This window comes from Cryptomeria japonica, chromosome 4 (assembly GCF_030272615.1).
Source record: "Cryptomeria japonica chromosome 4, Sugi_1.0, whole genome shotgun sequence".
NCBI classification, from domain to species: domain Eukaryota; kingdom Viridiplantae; phylum Streptophyta; class Pinopsida; order Cupressales; family Cupressaceae; genus Cryptomeria; species Cryptomeria japonica.
This window is the reverse complement of record NC_081408.1, coordinates 297,298,813-297,313,487: the sequence shown is the minus strand read 5'-3', so window position 1 is coordinate 297,313,487 and position 14,675 is coordinate 297,298,813. Positions and strand designations below refer to the sequence as shown.

The 14,675-nt window shown below is 38.6% G+C and overlaps 1 protein-coding gene across 3 annotated transcripts in view; it reads left to right on the top strand.

Moving 5' to 3' along the window:
- Positions 1–14,675, top strand: part of LOC131064403 (uncharacterized) — an 84,333-nt gene that overhangs the window by 32,122 nt on the left and 37,536 nt on the right. For all 3 annotated transcript variants that reach the window (XM_057998687.2, XM_057998636.2, XM_057998572.2), the window contains exons 15-19: positions 586–666; positions 767–837; positions 2,372–2,468; positions 2,590–2,649; positions 2,749–2,803. In XM_057998687.2, the coding sequence (XP_057854670.2) occupies positions 586–666; positions 767–837; positions 2,372–2,468; positions 2,590–2,649; positions 2,749–2,803 (364 nt within the window). The remainder of the gene's footprint in view (positions 1–585; positions 667–766; positions 838–2,371; positions 2,469–2,589; positions 2,650–2,748; positions 2,804–14,675) is intronic.

Here is a 14,675-nt window from a genome sequence, read left to right as displayed (position 1 = left end):
TGATATACCAATAATTTGAAGCTCCTGGAACAATAACTTTAGAGGCACAAGAGCAAATTTCCTCATTAAACTGGTTAACATTTGGAAAATTGAAAGACTAACCTGTGTGTGTCTATATATATATATATATATATATGAGAATAAAAGAAATAAGAGTAGAAAAAATCCTTATCCATGCTTTATGATTATGCGTACTATAAAAACTTGTACTATCTTGGGTATTGACATGGACAGAAAGCCAGCCACTTTCAGTAGAAGTGGGAGGATATAGTTTTTCACAACAACATATTCCAAACTGTGTTGATAAAGAAAAATGCTGGATTGTTGTTCCTTGTTCCTTGGTCATTTTAAACATCATATATGTTTCGGTAGGTTAACATGGCTCAAGTTCACACCGGTTATACTATTGGGTGCTTGAACTACCTTAGAAAGGAATATGCTTATGATATAATTGCTAACTGATATTTGTATTCCTAAAATGCTTAATGTGTGACAAACTGCTTTATTGTGCTAAGTGGTAGTTGCCACTGTCATTATTTTTCAACAGAATTTGACTTATTTTTTTCTTTTGTAACTTTCTAACAGACATATGTGCTAGATGTGCATCCTTTCAATCCAAGAATAGCTATGAGTGCTGGATATGATGGAAAGACAATAATCTGGGATGTAAGTTCCTCTTAGTTTAACTCATTTTTGCATTTTTGTCATTTGATTGTTGCAAGTTTTTGTTATATAGTTTAATTATGCTTACTTTTTTGCTTCTCAGATATGGGAGGGTGTGCCTATTCGAATATATGAGACTGGATCATTTAAGCTTGTAGATGGGAAATTCTCTCCGTAAGTGCCTGCCTAATGGTTGTATTATTGTTTTACATAATTCTAAAATGTTTAACAGCTGGATTGTAAATTGTTCTTGCACATTTTGGACTTGCATATGCTATTAAAGCTTAAGAGAGGAACTCATGGTCTAAAGTTAAACTATGCAGTGGCCAAGTCAGAAGCATAGTGAAGCATTTTTTCCATTAGCTTGTGGTGTTTATGTAATCTAATTTCTAGGCTAAAAACTTAAAATGAGTATTTTTCTTAGCTGTATTATTTTTAGTTTGATTGCTCGATGATGAGTTGACAGTAATTATATTTAGTTTAAAGATAGAATGGTTGCTTTTCAGTGGACAAGGCTTGAGATGCTCGTGTAGTCAATTATGTTTATTACTGTGGCTAGAAGAGCCTGAAAGGTTAAAATGAGACTATGTGCTGTCAATTTGTAAATGAAACCATACAGAGTTGGGATCCACTGTTTGGTTGAGAAGTGTTTTTTAATTTTGAAAGAAGTGTACATATGATTTTTTAATTTATCTCTTTGTATGAGTACTCTGCTTTCAACTTCTTTCTCCTTGTCTTTTCCTAGCCATGTATAAACATGGAAATTGATCATTATTTAGTGAGAATTCCAGGCAATAAATATTGCTTGAACTTTTAGTTCATATTTGAAGAGGAAGTATGTCTTGTGCAAGTTAGATATGATATCATCGTATGGCAGAGAAGTCTGGTCTGGTCATTTGAAGTTGCCTCAAACCATGATTTCCTACTGATGCTCTTATTTGTATTCAGGTTTCATTTAAACTGTAGATGTTTGTTTCCAAGTTTCTGATGCCTGTATGAATTCTAATTCAATTTCATTACTTTCTGACATAGCACTAGGTTATTGTACTAACAGCTGTGTTGTACTAAGGGAGTATATGATATAATAATTTATTCTCATTGCAAGCCCTAAGTTGAGCTGACAAATTTCTTGCTTATGGGCATTTCCATAGCAAACTCAAAGGGAATTTGAGTGGTGTACAAGGATGCTTTGACATAACAATTGAATTATGAGGGGCCAAAGCATAAAACATGCATATTCCCAGCACTGCAGGTTTTAAGAACGTCCAGCCTTCAGAGTGCACCGTTTGTGTAGGAAATGCTTTTGTTTTCTGTTAGTTCTTTAATACCATGCTTTCTGTCATTTGGATGCATCAAGAGTCAAGTTTCAAACCAAGTTTATGAAGTGGACCATACATTGCAAGCACTTCAAGTATCCTCATAGGTTATTAGATCTATTCTCCAAGTCATACTTGCTCAACCTTTATTTATAACTCATTCCTGCTTCAGTTTGTTTTGATCTCATTGCAGGTAAGTTTATGAAAAGGACTGAAAAAGTTGTATCTTTATGCATTTTGAAATAAATTTATAAAAATGTTACTGTGGGTGTATCTGAAGTTTTACAATCTAAAGATTGTCAGAAACATGTTTTGGATTTCCCATTGCACCACTCTTTGTTCTAGTACAATTCTGTTTTCTGTATTAATTGACATTTATTTCATGTTTTCAGTGATGGCACATCTATTGTACTCTCAGATGAAGTAGGCCAAATATACATCCTAGCCACAGGACAAGGAGAATCCCAAAAGGATGCAAAGTATGATCAGGTGTGGATTTTGTTAATTGTGTATTGTTGTAAGATGATTTAGTCTACTTTCTACCTTGCTCTTTCACTTGTATAATGCAATTATTACTTCTGTACATCTGACATGGCTATATCTATGACAGTTCTTTTTGGGGGATTACCGTCCTCTGGTTCAAGATGCACATGGGAATGTGCTAGATCAGGTGAATTTTCTTTCTTTAGAATGTAAGTTGATATAGCCTCAGGTTGATATTATCAAGGAAGAAGACACCATGTTTGTGACTGGAGTCCCTTTCGTGCAGGAGACTCAACTTCCTCCATATCGACGCAACATGCAAGATCTTCTTTGTGATATAAGTATGTAAATTATTATCTTACTTTATGTTCTAATTTTGTGAAGTAGGGTTGTTTGTGCCCTCTGTTAAATATGGTATGTTTTACAATATGTAATCAAAATATTAAAGATTCTGATAAAGAAATAAGTAATTATAGTTATAATTGAATGACATAAGTTTGTATTTATTAATGGTTGTACCAACTGTTGGTTAGGTATGCACACCAAGTTGAAGTGCAGATGATATTTGCTTTCATCTGGGCTGCTGCTACCAATACACTGTTATGCCTTCTGCATGTCTGGGGCCACAATGTGTTGATGTATAGCTTCGGTCGCATCCTACAGGGCGGACTTAGCCATCAAATGTGTGAATGGCCTATTGGCCTTACACATTTATTATAGTTCGATTCCTTCATCACCGTCCTTCATAGTGAAACGACTTGTTAATAAAACATAACTAATAATAATCTGCCACCTTGGAAGTCGTGATCCTTGTCATCAAACGTGTTATTGGAAAAGGCATGTTGATTAATATTATAGCCGATTTATGGATAAGTTGTGTTGCTTGATCAAGACATGTTTGGGTATATAGATCAGTTCACTCCATCCTTCTTGGCAATCGAATCATCATCAATCAGATCATATTCTTATTTGGCAATATAGCGATATCCTTCAGCAGTTCGTTTTCTTCTTCTGCAAGACGACTTCATTCTTCAGTTGTATGTGCTCTCATCTTCAAGACATAACAATTGATATAGAAGTCAGATTGTGTTGAACTGATCATCTTACAGCAGTCTAGGGTTGATATATATAGCTTCAAGTGTGAAGCAAAATCATTGTAAAGTCTCTTGATACAATTAAGATAATAAAGACATATTCATTGCTGGGTTTTTCACCTTCAAGAGGAAGGTTTTCTCAGGATAATATCTATGCATTTGTGTGAATTATTGTTTTACCTAATCTGATCTTTAACTTAACATGTTATCAGAGCCACGGTAAAGAAAGATCGTGATCAGATTTCCTATAACTGCAAAGTATTCTCTCCTCTCTTTCCTTCATGAAGTATCTACTAAGCCTCGAAAATGGTGAATGGTCTTAAAGTCGAGGATAGGTTTGAAGGTGCATCTAACTTCACCTCATGGAAGTTTAGAGTGCTCATTGCACTTGAAGAAAATGATCTTCTTCAATTTGTGGAGGAAAAGGATTTAGCCGAACCTGAAGATTGTGAGAAGGTTCAACTTAAGAAAAATGCCATCAAAGCAAAGAAGATGTTAATCGATTCCGTGAGGGATCACTTGGTACCTCTCATCTCCAAGATGTCATTCGCGAAAGATATGTTCAAGACCTTGTTAGGTTTATATGAGATTAACAATACCAGTAGGGCTCTTGCCTTGCGGCAACAACTCCACCAAGTAAAAATGCAAAAGGAGAATCAGTTATGTCATTCTTCATGAAAATTTCAGAATTGAGAGATCAATTAAGCGCAATTGGAGATCAAGTGATTGATAAAGACCTTGTCATGCTAGCTTTGAATGGCCTAAGTTTGATCGACTTCGTGCGGATTGCATTCAAGAAGAATCAAGATTGGCGGCTAGGGGAATTATCAAAAGTTCTCAAAATGAAGATACTCATGTTCTTGCCACTCAATCTATCAAGAAAGGAAAGAATTGGAAGAAGGGCAACCTCAAAAGGAATAGAGATCAGAAATCAGATTCCGCACTTGATTCAAAGAAGAAGAAAGATCTCTCTCGCATCCAGTGCTTTAGATGTGACAAGTTTGGTCACTATGCAAGGGATTGTTTGACAAGACCAAAACATCAAGGGGCAAACATCAATGAAGTCTCATCTCAGAAGGAGGCAGAAGATAGCTCCAATGGTTTTCTTTTCATATCAGCATTATCGAGCAATGTTCCTACGAACAGTGATACCTGGTTGATTGATAGTGGAGCCTCTAGACATATCACCAGCTATCGAGAGCACCTTTCAGATTTGGTGGAGGAGGAGTCTAATCTTCATGTAATCATTGGAGATGATGGACGCTATTCAGTAAGAGGATTTGGTGCTACATCTCTAAACCTAGAATCTGGAGGCTCACTTCACTTAAGTGATGTTTTGTTCGCACTGGGGATAAGGAGAAACCTTGTGTCTATTTAAGCCTTCGAGGATAAGGGCTATCAAATTACATTCTTTGAAGGAAGAACTCTAACATCAAGACTGCTCGTGTGATCGAAAATCGACATGAGAGTTTTTATAAGCTCTCCACTCTTCCAATCCAAGCTCTTCTTCATGATTCTTCCAGTTCCAACAAACTTTGGCATAGAAGAGTTGGGCATCTTCAGTTCAGGTTCTTCCATCACTAGAAAAGATGGTTAAAGGAATTCCTAAAATTGATCATGTACATGATGGTACTTGTAAAGGTTGTGCTATGGGTAAAAATATTAAGAGTCCTTTTCATAACAGTGAAAGTAGGTCTAAAGAAATTCCAGATCTTTTACATTCAGATTTATGTGGTCCTATGTCAATTCCATCCCTAATTGGATTTTTGTATTATGTAACTTTCATAGATGACTACTCTAGGAAGACTTGGATTTATTTCTTAAAGTCTAAAGAGTTTGATGAAGTCCTAGGTAGGTTTAAAGAGTTTAAAGCTCAAGTAGAAAATTTATCTGGAAAGAGAATTAAAGTTTTAAGGTTTGATAATAGTGTTATCACAAAAGCTTGTACCCTTGCTGAGCTATCAACTCAACAACCTTGTGAAACATTGAAACAACCTCGAAGTGTGGGACCTTGCGCATGGGGGTTGAATCTCCGGAGAAGGCCGACTTCCTTCTCAATCTAGGTGCAAGTGTTGAACCAACTCAACACTTAAAACCTAACTCCTAAGCCTATCCTAACAACTTGCAGAGGAAAAGGAAGAGAGAATTGCATAAAATGAAAGGAGGTGATGCACCAAGAAGAGATAGTTCCTCTCCCTACCTAAATGACACAAGAAATTAATTGAAACACCCTGAAGATGTACAACTTTCAGTTATATGAGTAACCCCAATGCATAGATAAAGGTTAGAATCCACTGAATGCCAAGAGGGGAGAAGGATTCCCACAAGTCACACTCAGAAAACCAGTTAACACAACATATATGAAGAGAAAAAGCCACAACACTCACTTATGATGAAGGTAAGAAAGCATACACAACACACATAGGTTGAAAGAAGGCAAGAATAGTGTTCTTCAATTAATCATAAGGCCAAACGCCAATCTTACAGTTGCAGAAATGCAAAGATTACAAGTCTTCAAGAGAAGAGGAGAGCATGAGAAAACTCTAGGCAGCAGGGAGAGAACCCTTTACAATGAGGCTTAACAGCCTTATATAGAAAAATGGGTTACAATGGTGATCATGACCCCTGCATGTCAGTCTGGAAGTGCAGGGAAGTGCATGCACTTGACTTGTACATGCAAGCAACCTAGCCATACCTCCAAAGGCAATTCTGAGGAAGATAGATTGACTGAGCTTCCAAAGTCAAACATGACGTAAGTCATCCAACATAGCCCGTACCTCCCTTGATGGAAATCTTGCCAAAAACATTAAATGCACCCCTATGGCTCCACAAAAAAAGTGCATGTCTCCAAAACCGTCGGAGCATTTAAAGCCTTGAGTGTCGATCACGCCATCCGAAAGTGTTGCAAGCCAGAAGCAAGTTTAGAAGACTTTGGGGACCGAGGTCACCGTAGTTGGGGAACTTTGGGGACCGGGGTCACTGTAGTTGGGGAACTTCGGGGACCAGGGTCACCGTAGTTGGGGAACTTCGGGGACCAGGGTCACCGTAGTTGAACTTCAGGGACCGAGGTCATCATAGTTGGACAAGGAACTTGGGAACCTAGGGGTTTCGGAGTTTCGGGGTTGAAGAACAAGGAACTTTGGAACCTGGGGGTTTTGGAGTTCTGGGCTAGAAGGACAAGGAACTTGGGAACCTGGGGGTTCCAGAGTTTCGGGGTTGAAGAACAAGGAACTTCGGAACTTTGGAACCTGGGGGTTCTGGAGTTCCAAGCTAGAAGGACAAGGAACTTGGGAACCTGGGGGTTTCGGAGTTCCGGGGTTGAAGGGCAAATAGAAGTAAGCGAGGATGTCACATTTGAGGAAGATGTTGCATTCATAAAATCAAAGGGTTCATGCATGGAGATAGATGATGAAAATCATGAGACTCCTCAAGATATGGATATTGATCATGCTCTTGAGATTCAGAGGGAGCTTACATAATCTAAAGTGAATGATGATCCAATCGAACCTTTGGATCCTACTGATGGGCCTAGAGATATTGTTGTGACTCGAAAGAGACCTCATTGGGAAAGAAACACTATGCGGGAGGTAGAACAATTTGCAGCCCCTAGAGGCACATTCAGAGAAAGTAAAAGACTAGAAAGACACTCTAGTTATGTTGCATTGATGTGTAATCTTATGGAGACTGAACCTTCCAGCATTGAGGAAGCCTCAAAACAACAAGTTTGGAAAGATGCAATGGATGAAGAGTATCAATCCATTATCAAGAATGATGTGTGGGATATTGTGCCTAGACCCAAAGGGAAGTCTGTTGTATCTTCCAAGTGGCTGTACAAGATTAAGCATGCAGCTGATGGTAGCATTGAAAAGTACAAGGCTAGATTTGTGGCTCGTGGTTTCTCTCAACAAGAGGGAATAGACTATGAAGAAACATTTGCTCCTGTTGCTCGCTATACTTCCATTAGAACCATCATTTCCATTGCAACAACTAATGGATGGAAGTTACATCAAATGGATATGAAGACAACTTTTATCAATGGTGTGATTGAAGAAGAGGTCTACATCGAGCAACCTGAGGTGTTTGTTATTCATGGGAAAGAGTCTCATGTGTGCAAATTGAAGAAAGTCCTATATGGCCTTAAACAGGCGCCTCGTGCTTGGTATGAAAGAATTGACATATACATAGTGGGTTTGGGTTACTGCAAGAACGATGCTGATCCGAACCTTTACTTCAAGGTATTCAATGGTGATATGTTGATCTTGGTACTTTATGCTGATGATCTATTTGTTATCGGAGAAGATCATCTCATTCATAGATGCAAGGAGTTGACTTCAGAATTCGAGATGAAGGACTTAGGACTCATGCACTTCTTTCTAGGTTTGGAAGTTTGGCAGAGGCCTAATGAGATTATCCTAAGTCAAGGAAAATATACCATTGATATCTTGAAGAGATTTGGAATGTTAGATTGCAAATCTATGTCCACACCGATGGAAACTAACTTGAAGAAATTGAGAGAAGCTGCAACTAGTTCAGATCTTGTGGACCTATTAATGTGTGTTTTATGCACATAATATTCCAGAATAAAATACCAAAGTAATTTACCCTCTCTTGAACAAAATCACCTCAGATGCTAAGGGTAAGATCAACTAAAATGATTCCAAGGTTTCTACATGTCAGGTTTTGATGAGTGGGTAACTCAATGGTCGATGTGAATTGCTGTGTTCACTTGGGGACTTAACAAATGTTCGAATTATCTTCTTTGATCATGAAATATGCGGAATAGGTGTGCTGACAACTTAGGATTTAGCAATGTAGTTCTGGACTTAATAATTACTAAAAAAATGGGCAAAAGGAATAGGGTTCAGGAAATCTATTCTAAGCCTAGGAATGTAGGAAACGATGAACAAATTTAGTGGAATCGAACTAGGCAAGGTCTCACAAATAGGTGTTGACACAAGCTTAGTGCAATCATCTAAGGTATACTTAATGGATTTTCAAACTATTACCATCAAACGTTGACACCATCCAAGTTGACGCTTATCAAGAGATGCATAATAATTTAAGTTAAGCTTACTCTAATTTCCAGTTGACCACGCACTTACTGACGACAAGAGGCTAGTGGCATGGATTAATCTAAAATTCTAATCTAACTTGGAGGAATTCTAATCGAAAATTCTAATCTAACTTGGAGGAATTCAGAACCATGAATGCAAAGACAACATTTGAAGAGCAAAATCACAATTGAACAATGATTTGGATTCAAATAGTTGCAGCATATGCTAAGAATTCTACAAAAACTCTCCCTTACAAATGAGAGACAATGATGCATATATAGAGTCTCATACAAAATGGATGGCCAAGATTAAAACTAAGGGCCAAGATTATGCCAACAAAACCCTAGAATTGCCCTAATTAGGGTTTACATAAAAAATGGTGCCACCAACATATGGCCCAATAGAAAGATACCTAGTCATCAAATAGGGAATCTTCTAGAAGATTTCACCCTTCATTTCTTTCTCTCACAACATAATCCTAACATCTCTGTCTCTCCTAGCATACTTCAAGAATCTAGCCAATACATAATCTTACTCCTCCATCGAAATGCTAGGTAAGGTATCTTGCTGCAAATCAATCACGTCCAATGTATCCAAGCAAGCGTCCAAAGTGTTCTCCCAATCTGACATGAGCTTCTGCGAACTATGAACTTGAATCAATAAAGAGACCAAATCATCCATCTTACTCTTCTTCAAAGAGTCCAACTGACAAAAATACATAAGTTTCATCTTGTCTCTTAATTCGGCTAAGTGTAAACCACTAGCATCTCTAACATCAACACCCAATAATTCCTCAATCCAGGCAAGGATCTTCATTTGAATATCTTGAATCGATCCTTTCATCTCTGTACAACTCAGTTGGGCGTTCTTATAAGTTGGTTTCTTTATGGCCAATGAACAATGCCAACCATGGAAATCGTATCTATCTCCATTGTGCACAATATTCTCGTTGATCAACGTGGACATTTGGGAATTTTCTTCAAAGCTCTGAGGTGTGGAATAGTCCTCTCTTGAATAGGCCGGTATTCTTCCCAAATTCTCTCCAAATACTGGATTCTAAACATGAGCCTTTTTTCTTTATCATATGCCTGGACAGACTGAGTAAGGAAATTATCTACCTGTTTTCTTGCACTTTCAATCCACTTCTCCTCCAAGAGTGTATCTCTCGGTGCCTCACAGTGTGAATGTAGTCCATGATCAATCGTAATAGGGGAAATAAGGGTGGGATTCTCATGCCTTATCCTCGCAATATACTCTCTAAGTCTGATATTCTCTTCTCTGTACTTCTCCTTCTCTTCAATCTCTCTATCCAACCTTGCGTTGATCGCCCTAAGGTTATCATGAACCTCCTGAAATTCTTGCTCTCTTGTAGTATGACCAAGGGCAACTGAAGTAATTTGGAAATCCATAGGAGTAGCAATGGACACTCTCCTTGTTTTGTTCTGTAATTCCAACATCTTTGATTGATGAGACGCTGAGAGGGGGTGAAGGGATGATAGTCTTTTGTTTCTTCTTCTTAACCTCCTCAATCTTCTTCCGTCGGGCCTTGACTCCTCTTGGCGTGTTTTTCCTTCTCTTGGGAGATTGACTCTCTTCATCCGCATGAATCCTGACATCACCGATAGTCCTGTGATCATCCTCAGAAGTGGATTCTTCTGGCTTCATTTTTTCATAAGTGAAGGAAACACCCATATCAACTAACTTATTCATTTGAATATCCACCCATGCACGGGAGAAAATCAAGACCTCTCTCATCAATTTCTTCAAATGTATCTCTTTTGACTCTAACCAATTAGGCAATAAGATCGCCTTCTTCTTGATCAGGAATGAGGAAAAGTCCACACTTCCTCATGAAATCCACTGGCATTCTGGACCACATTCATCTCTTCACTACTAGCTCGTCCATCAGGTTGGTCTAATAATCTTCTATGTCTACCTTGTGGATGAACTTTTCTCCCCCGATCCTTCCAACTTTCTTATCTGGATCAAATCTTTCTCTTTTCTTGAAGGTTGCAAATCAATAGAATGCAAGCTCCTCACTCGCAGTGCTGGTGGCTAAGGCAGACTGACAAGCCTCCAATGTTTTCTCAACTGAAATGTCTTGTGCTTCTCTTTTTGAATGGAATCAAACTCTAGAAGCCTGTAGGGTTCAGATTGAAACCCATGAATCCTAAGCAGACTGACAAACCTCCAATGTTTTCTCGACTCAAATAGAAAATTTTATGCCTGTCTTGTGCTTCTCTTTCTGAATGGAATCAAACTCTAGAAGCCTGTACGGTTCAGATTGAAACCCATGAATCCTAAGGTACGTGAAACTGGGAAATTGTATATACTACGATCCATATTTCTCTATCAGCTCTGTTGCCTCCTTGGACAACCTCCTGTGGATTTCGCCTTGCAACATCTGCGTGATGTACATTGTGAATACATCATTCACTCTTTTGTAATCTTCAACTCTATACATGTTCAGTTGGGGATAACACTCATAACTCCTGAATTGTCCTTGCCCATTCTCGACTTCACCTTTGCATATCAAACCTTTGTATGTAACAAACCGTGCAAGCAAGTACACCAAGTAGGAAGTCATGGCAAATGACTTGGACCGCTCTACATTCCTCAGCTGAAAGTCTAGATTGTCACTTATGATTCTAGAACAATTTATCAATGTTCCTCTAAAACATTCTTGGAAGAAATAGAACATCCATCCATCGTATATTGCACCTTGCAGCATCCCCATCACTCGGTGAAGCCAGAATACTAAATCACTATATTCCTCTTTGAAATTTGTGCACGAGTGTCTTGGGAGCCTTGGAATGATGAGGCCTAGGCTCGATCATCCACTCGTTATTCACCATGGTCTTACACGCATCCATCTTCTTCGTGTGTCGATCTTCATATTCGTCTTTAGTTACATCTTTCATGTCTACTCCACATGGAATTCTAAACACTTCAGCAATCTCATTCTGAGCAAGGTAGGCAATGACAATGCGCTTAGGAGTCTTGATCATTTGTGAGCGGGGATCATAACATCGTGCACACTCCAGGATAAGCTCACTGCATTGTATGGACTGTGGAAATCCAACGGCTTGAAAAATACGACTTCCAACTCCGAACATCCGCTCTCGCATTGGGTTCAGGTTCAGGAAATGCATGTTTGTGTCCGTTATCTCCTTCCATATGGATGACATCTTGGATTCTGGATAGAATCCAGTCTCCGGTATCATCTATTGTTCTTTCCTATCCTTAAGTCCGGACTTCGACATCGCACCTGTACGAAGCTTGAAGTTAGAATTTAGGAACTTCTTAGTGATTTAGACTACTTAGGGTATGGAAATTAGGAAAATAATCCACACTAGGTAGATTTCAACAATTTAAATACGAAATGTGACAAGGTTAGGGTATGAAACCCTCATGAAATCAACACCTCCTTATACTTAGAAATTTTGTGCAAATTCAAGTGCAAAGGAGTATACTGGATCAGGAGTAAGGAAAGGCGTGAAAGATTGTGTTTTCACACAAAAATTATGTCTGAGGACACCTTTCGAAGTCAACAATGGCTGCCAACAAATCTGAAGACAACCTGCAACTAATAAATTAACCTCTCAAATATGCACAAATTTGATAAAAATCAGTCTTCATGATGAAAGCAGTCAAACTAAGGAACATAGGCATGGCTGGTAAAAGTTAAATTTCTGAGGACGGGCAGCCAATGACGAAGTTGCAGACCTGTCACAGCCCTCAAATTGTCTGAAAATGATCTCAATATGCCCCCAAAATGTCTCCAAATGTAAATCGCTGTAGTTGTGGTTAGCTGGGCAATAAAAGTTAAGACTGAAAATTGATGATCAACCAACAATGGAGGTCGAATTAGCTGTAGCAATGGTGTCAATTTTTAGATCTGCAGTAACCACAGCAAGTAGGAACAATGGCAGCCACCAAGCATGAAGGGATCCACCAAAATATGGCACCAAACCAAAATCGAAATTTTCCAGCTGTGGCGTCACCTCACACAAGTCTGAAAATGTCATCAATGGCATTCAATTCTGCCAACTTAGGTCTGAGAACAGCAAGCAAGGATGGAGTTATCAAGAAAAGTCACCCCAAGTTGGAGGTAGAAGCTCCAAACACAAAATCGCCCCTCCACGCAAAATCGCTATCTCACCAAAAATGGAGAACTTCACCAAAAATTGTGGCATGCAATCAACAATGGCAGCCACCAAACATGTTGCCCAGCTGGAAAAATGAATGACAATGGGGAAAAATGGCAGCAAGAAGAGTCTTCAATCTTTCACTTTACTTGAACACTTGCTCCAAAATCGCCAACTATGGAGAAAATCGGCCTTGCATAGACACACTTGGCAAACTCAATAATAAAATAATGCTGGCTTTCCCTTAATTTGAACTCACTTTCATTATCAAATCTCACCACACAAGCAATGTGGGATAAAACACTTGTTCTTATACTTGCTTGGTAAAACCAACTTGCTTCTAGAAGGTTGAAAACATTAAATGCTTATTGCAAATCATTAGTTGTTTTTTATTTTTAAAAAAATAATCTTTGCCTTTCATTAAAAAGCAATTAAATGGGGCTTATTTTATTAAAATATTTCAATTTAAATCCAAAATGGACTAGTAGGGGAAAATCAATCCTAGTAAGGATTAAAAAATCCCATTGAAAATCATCAAACGTGCATAAAATGGGGCTAGGGGAAAATCGATCTAGGTGTGGAATGAAAGAATTCCACTCAAAATTAAGTCATCACACAAAAATACCCCTCTAGAGGAAAAACGACCCCAGTCTGGATGAAAATCCGGACTCAAAACATTATAAAATCTCTCTCAGTGGAAAATCGACTTGAGTCGGGACTAAGAGTTTGCACAAAAATCCTCAAAACTTGTCACATAAGACCTGGTGGAAAAACGTGGGTAGTCAGGGCAAGTCCTAACACTTTGTCAAAAATTAATGCATTTAGGGGAGAAACGACCCCAATATGGATTCATAGTGGTGGAAAAATGAGGCAAGTATGGATTTCAAGGGAAATCCATGTTCAATTTGGATTTTGAGTGGGGAAAACCATGGGTAGCCAAGAATATGAGGGGAAAAACACCTCTAGTATGGAATTTTGACCTTTTAACCCTTAGAATATGGTTTTTTATTCGGAAAATGGTGATTTTTCCACTCAAAACCACTAGGAAACTTTGAAACTCAATAAAACTCAACTAGACTTTGGCAAACTCATCAAAAATTGGAGCGTAACACAAGGAAATCTATTGGGATTAAGTGCGAAATCAATCTGAATAACTTCCTAGGAGCGAGAAAACAACTTCAAAAGGTCTAAAAACACCTTAGCACTTAAAATCACCGACGAGGACGTTTAAAAACACGTTAATGGTCCAAGGGGTCAACACTAAAACAAAATTAGGATCATTAAAAAATTGTCAATTTTCATGCGCTTGATCCTATAACTTCAAAAACCCTAAACGACACTAGGCAAGACCAAAACTCCAAGACTAGGGCATGGGAAACACAAAATTGCTCACTAAGCTGCCAAAACCCTAACCTAAACACGCGGAAAGCAGGAAAAGAGGGGTCCCCGTTAGCAAATGGGGCGATGTGTGAAAAGGTCACAACAGGTCCCTACTATCTACATGCAGTTGATCGGGTCCTTGATGTATCTCATTAACACTAGACCAGATATTTGCGATGTAGTGAGTGCACTTAGCCAGTTCATGAGTGAACCAAACATATCTTGAGATACTTGTATTAGACACAATGTGCCACTGAGAGGGGGGTGAATCAGTGGTTCTCAAACTTTTCCCTTTATCTATCCTATGTGTGTATATCGGTTAACATATCTAACAGAAAGAAGACTTACCGGTTAGAGGGGAGATTAACACAAATGCAATCACACATGAAAGGGACATCACATAACACCAGCATATACGAGGAAAACCCAAGATGGGAAAAACCTCGGTGAGAAATGTTGCTGGAGTCTACTGCTCCAATCCAGCCTCACAATGAATCTCTGATTACAATGTTTAGGGCACCAACCCAAGGAGCACCA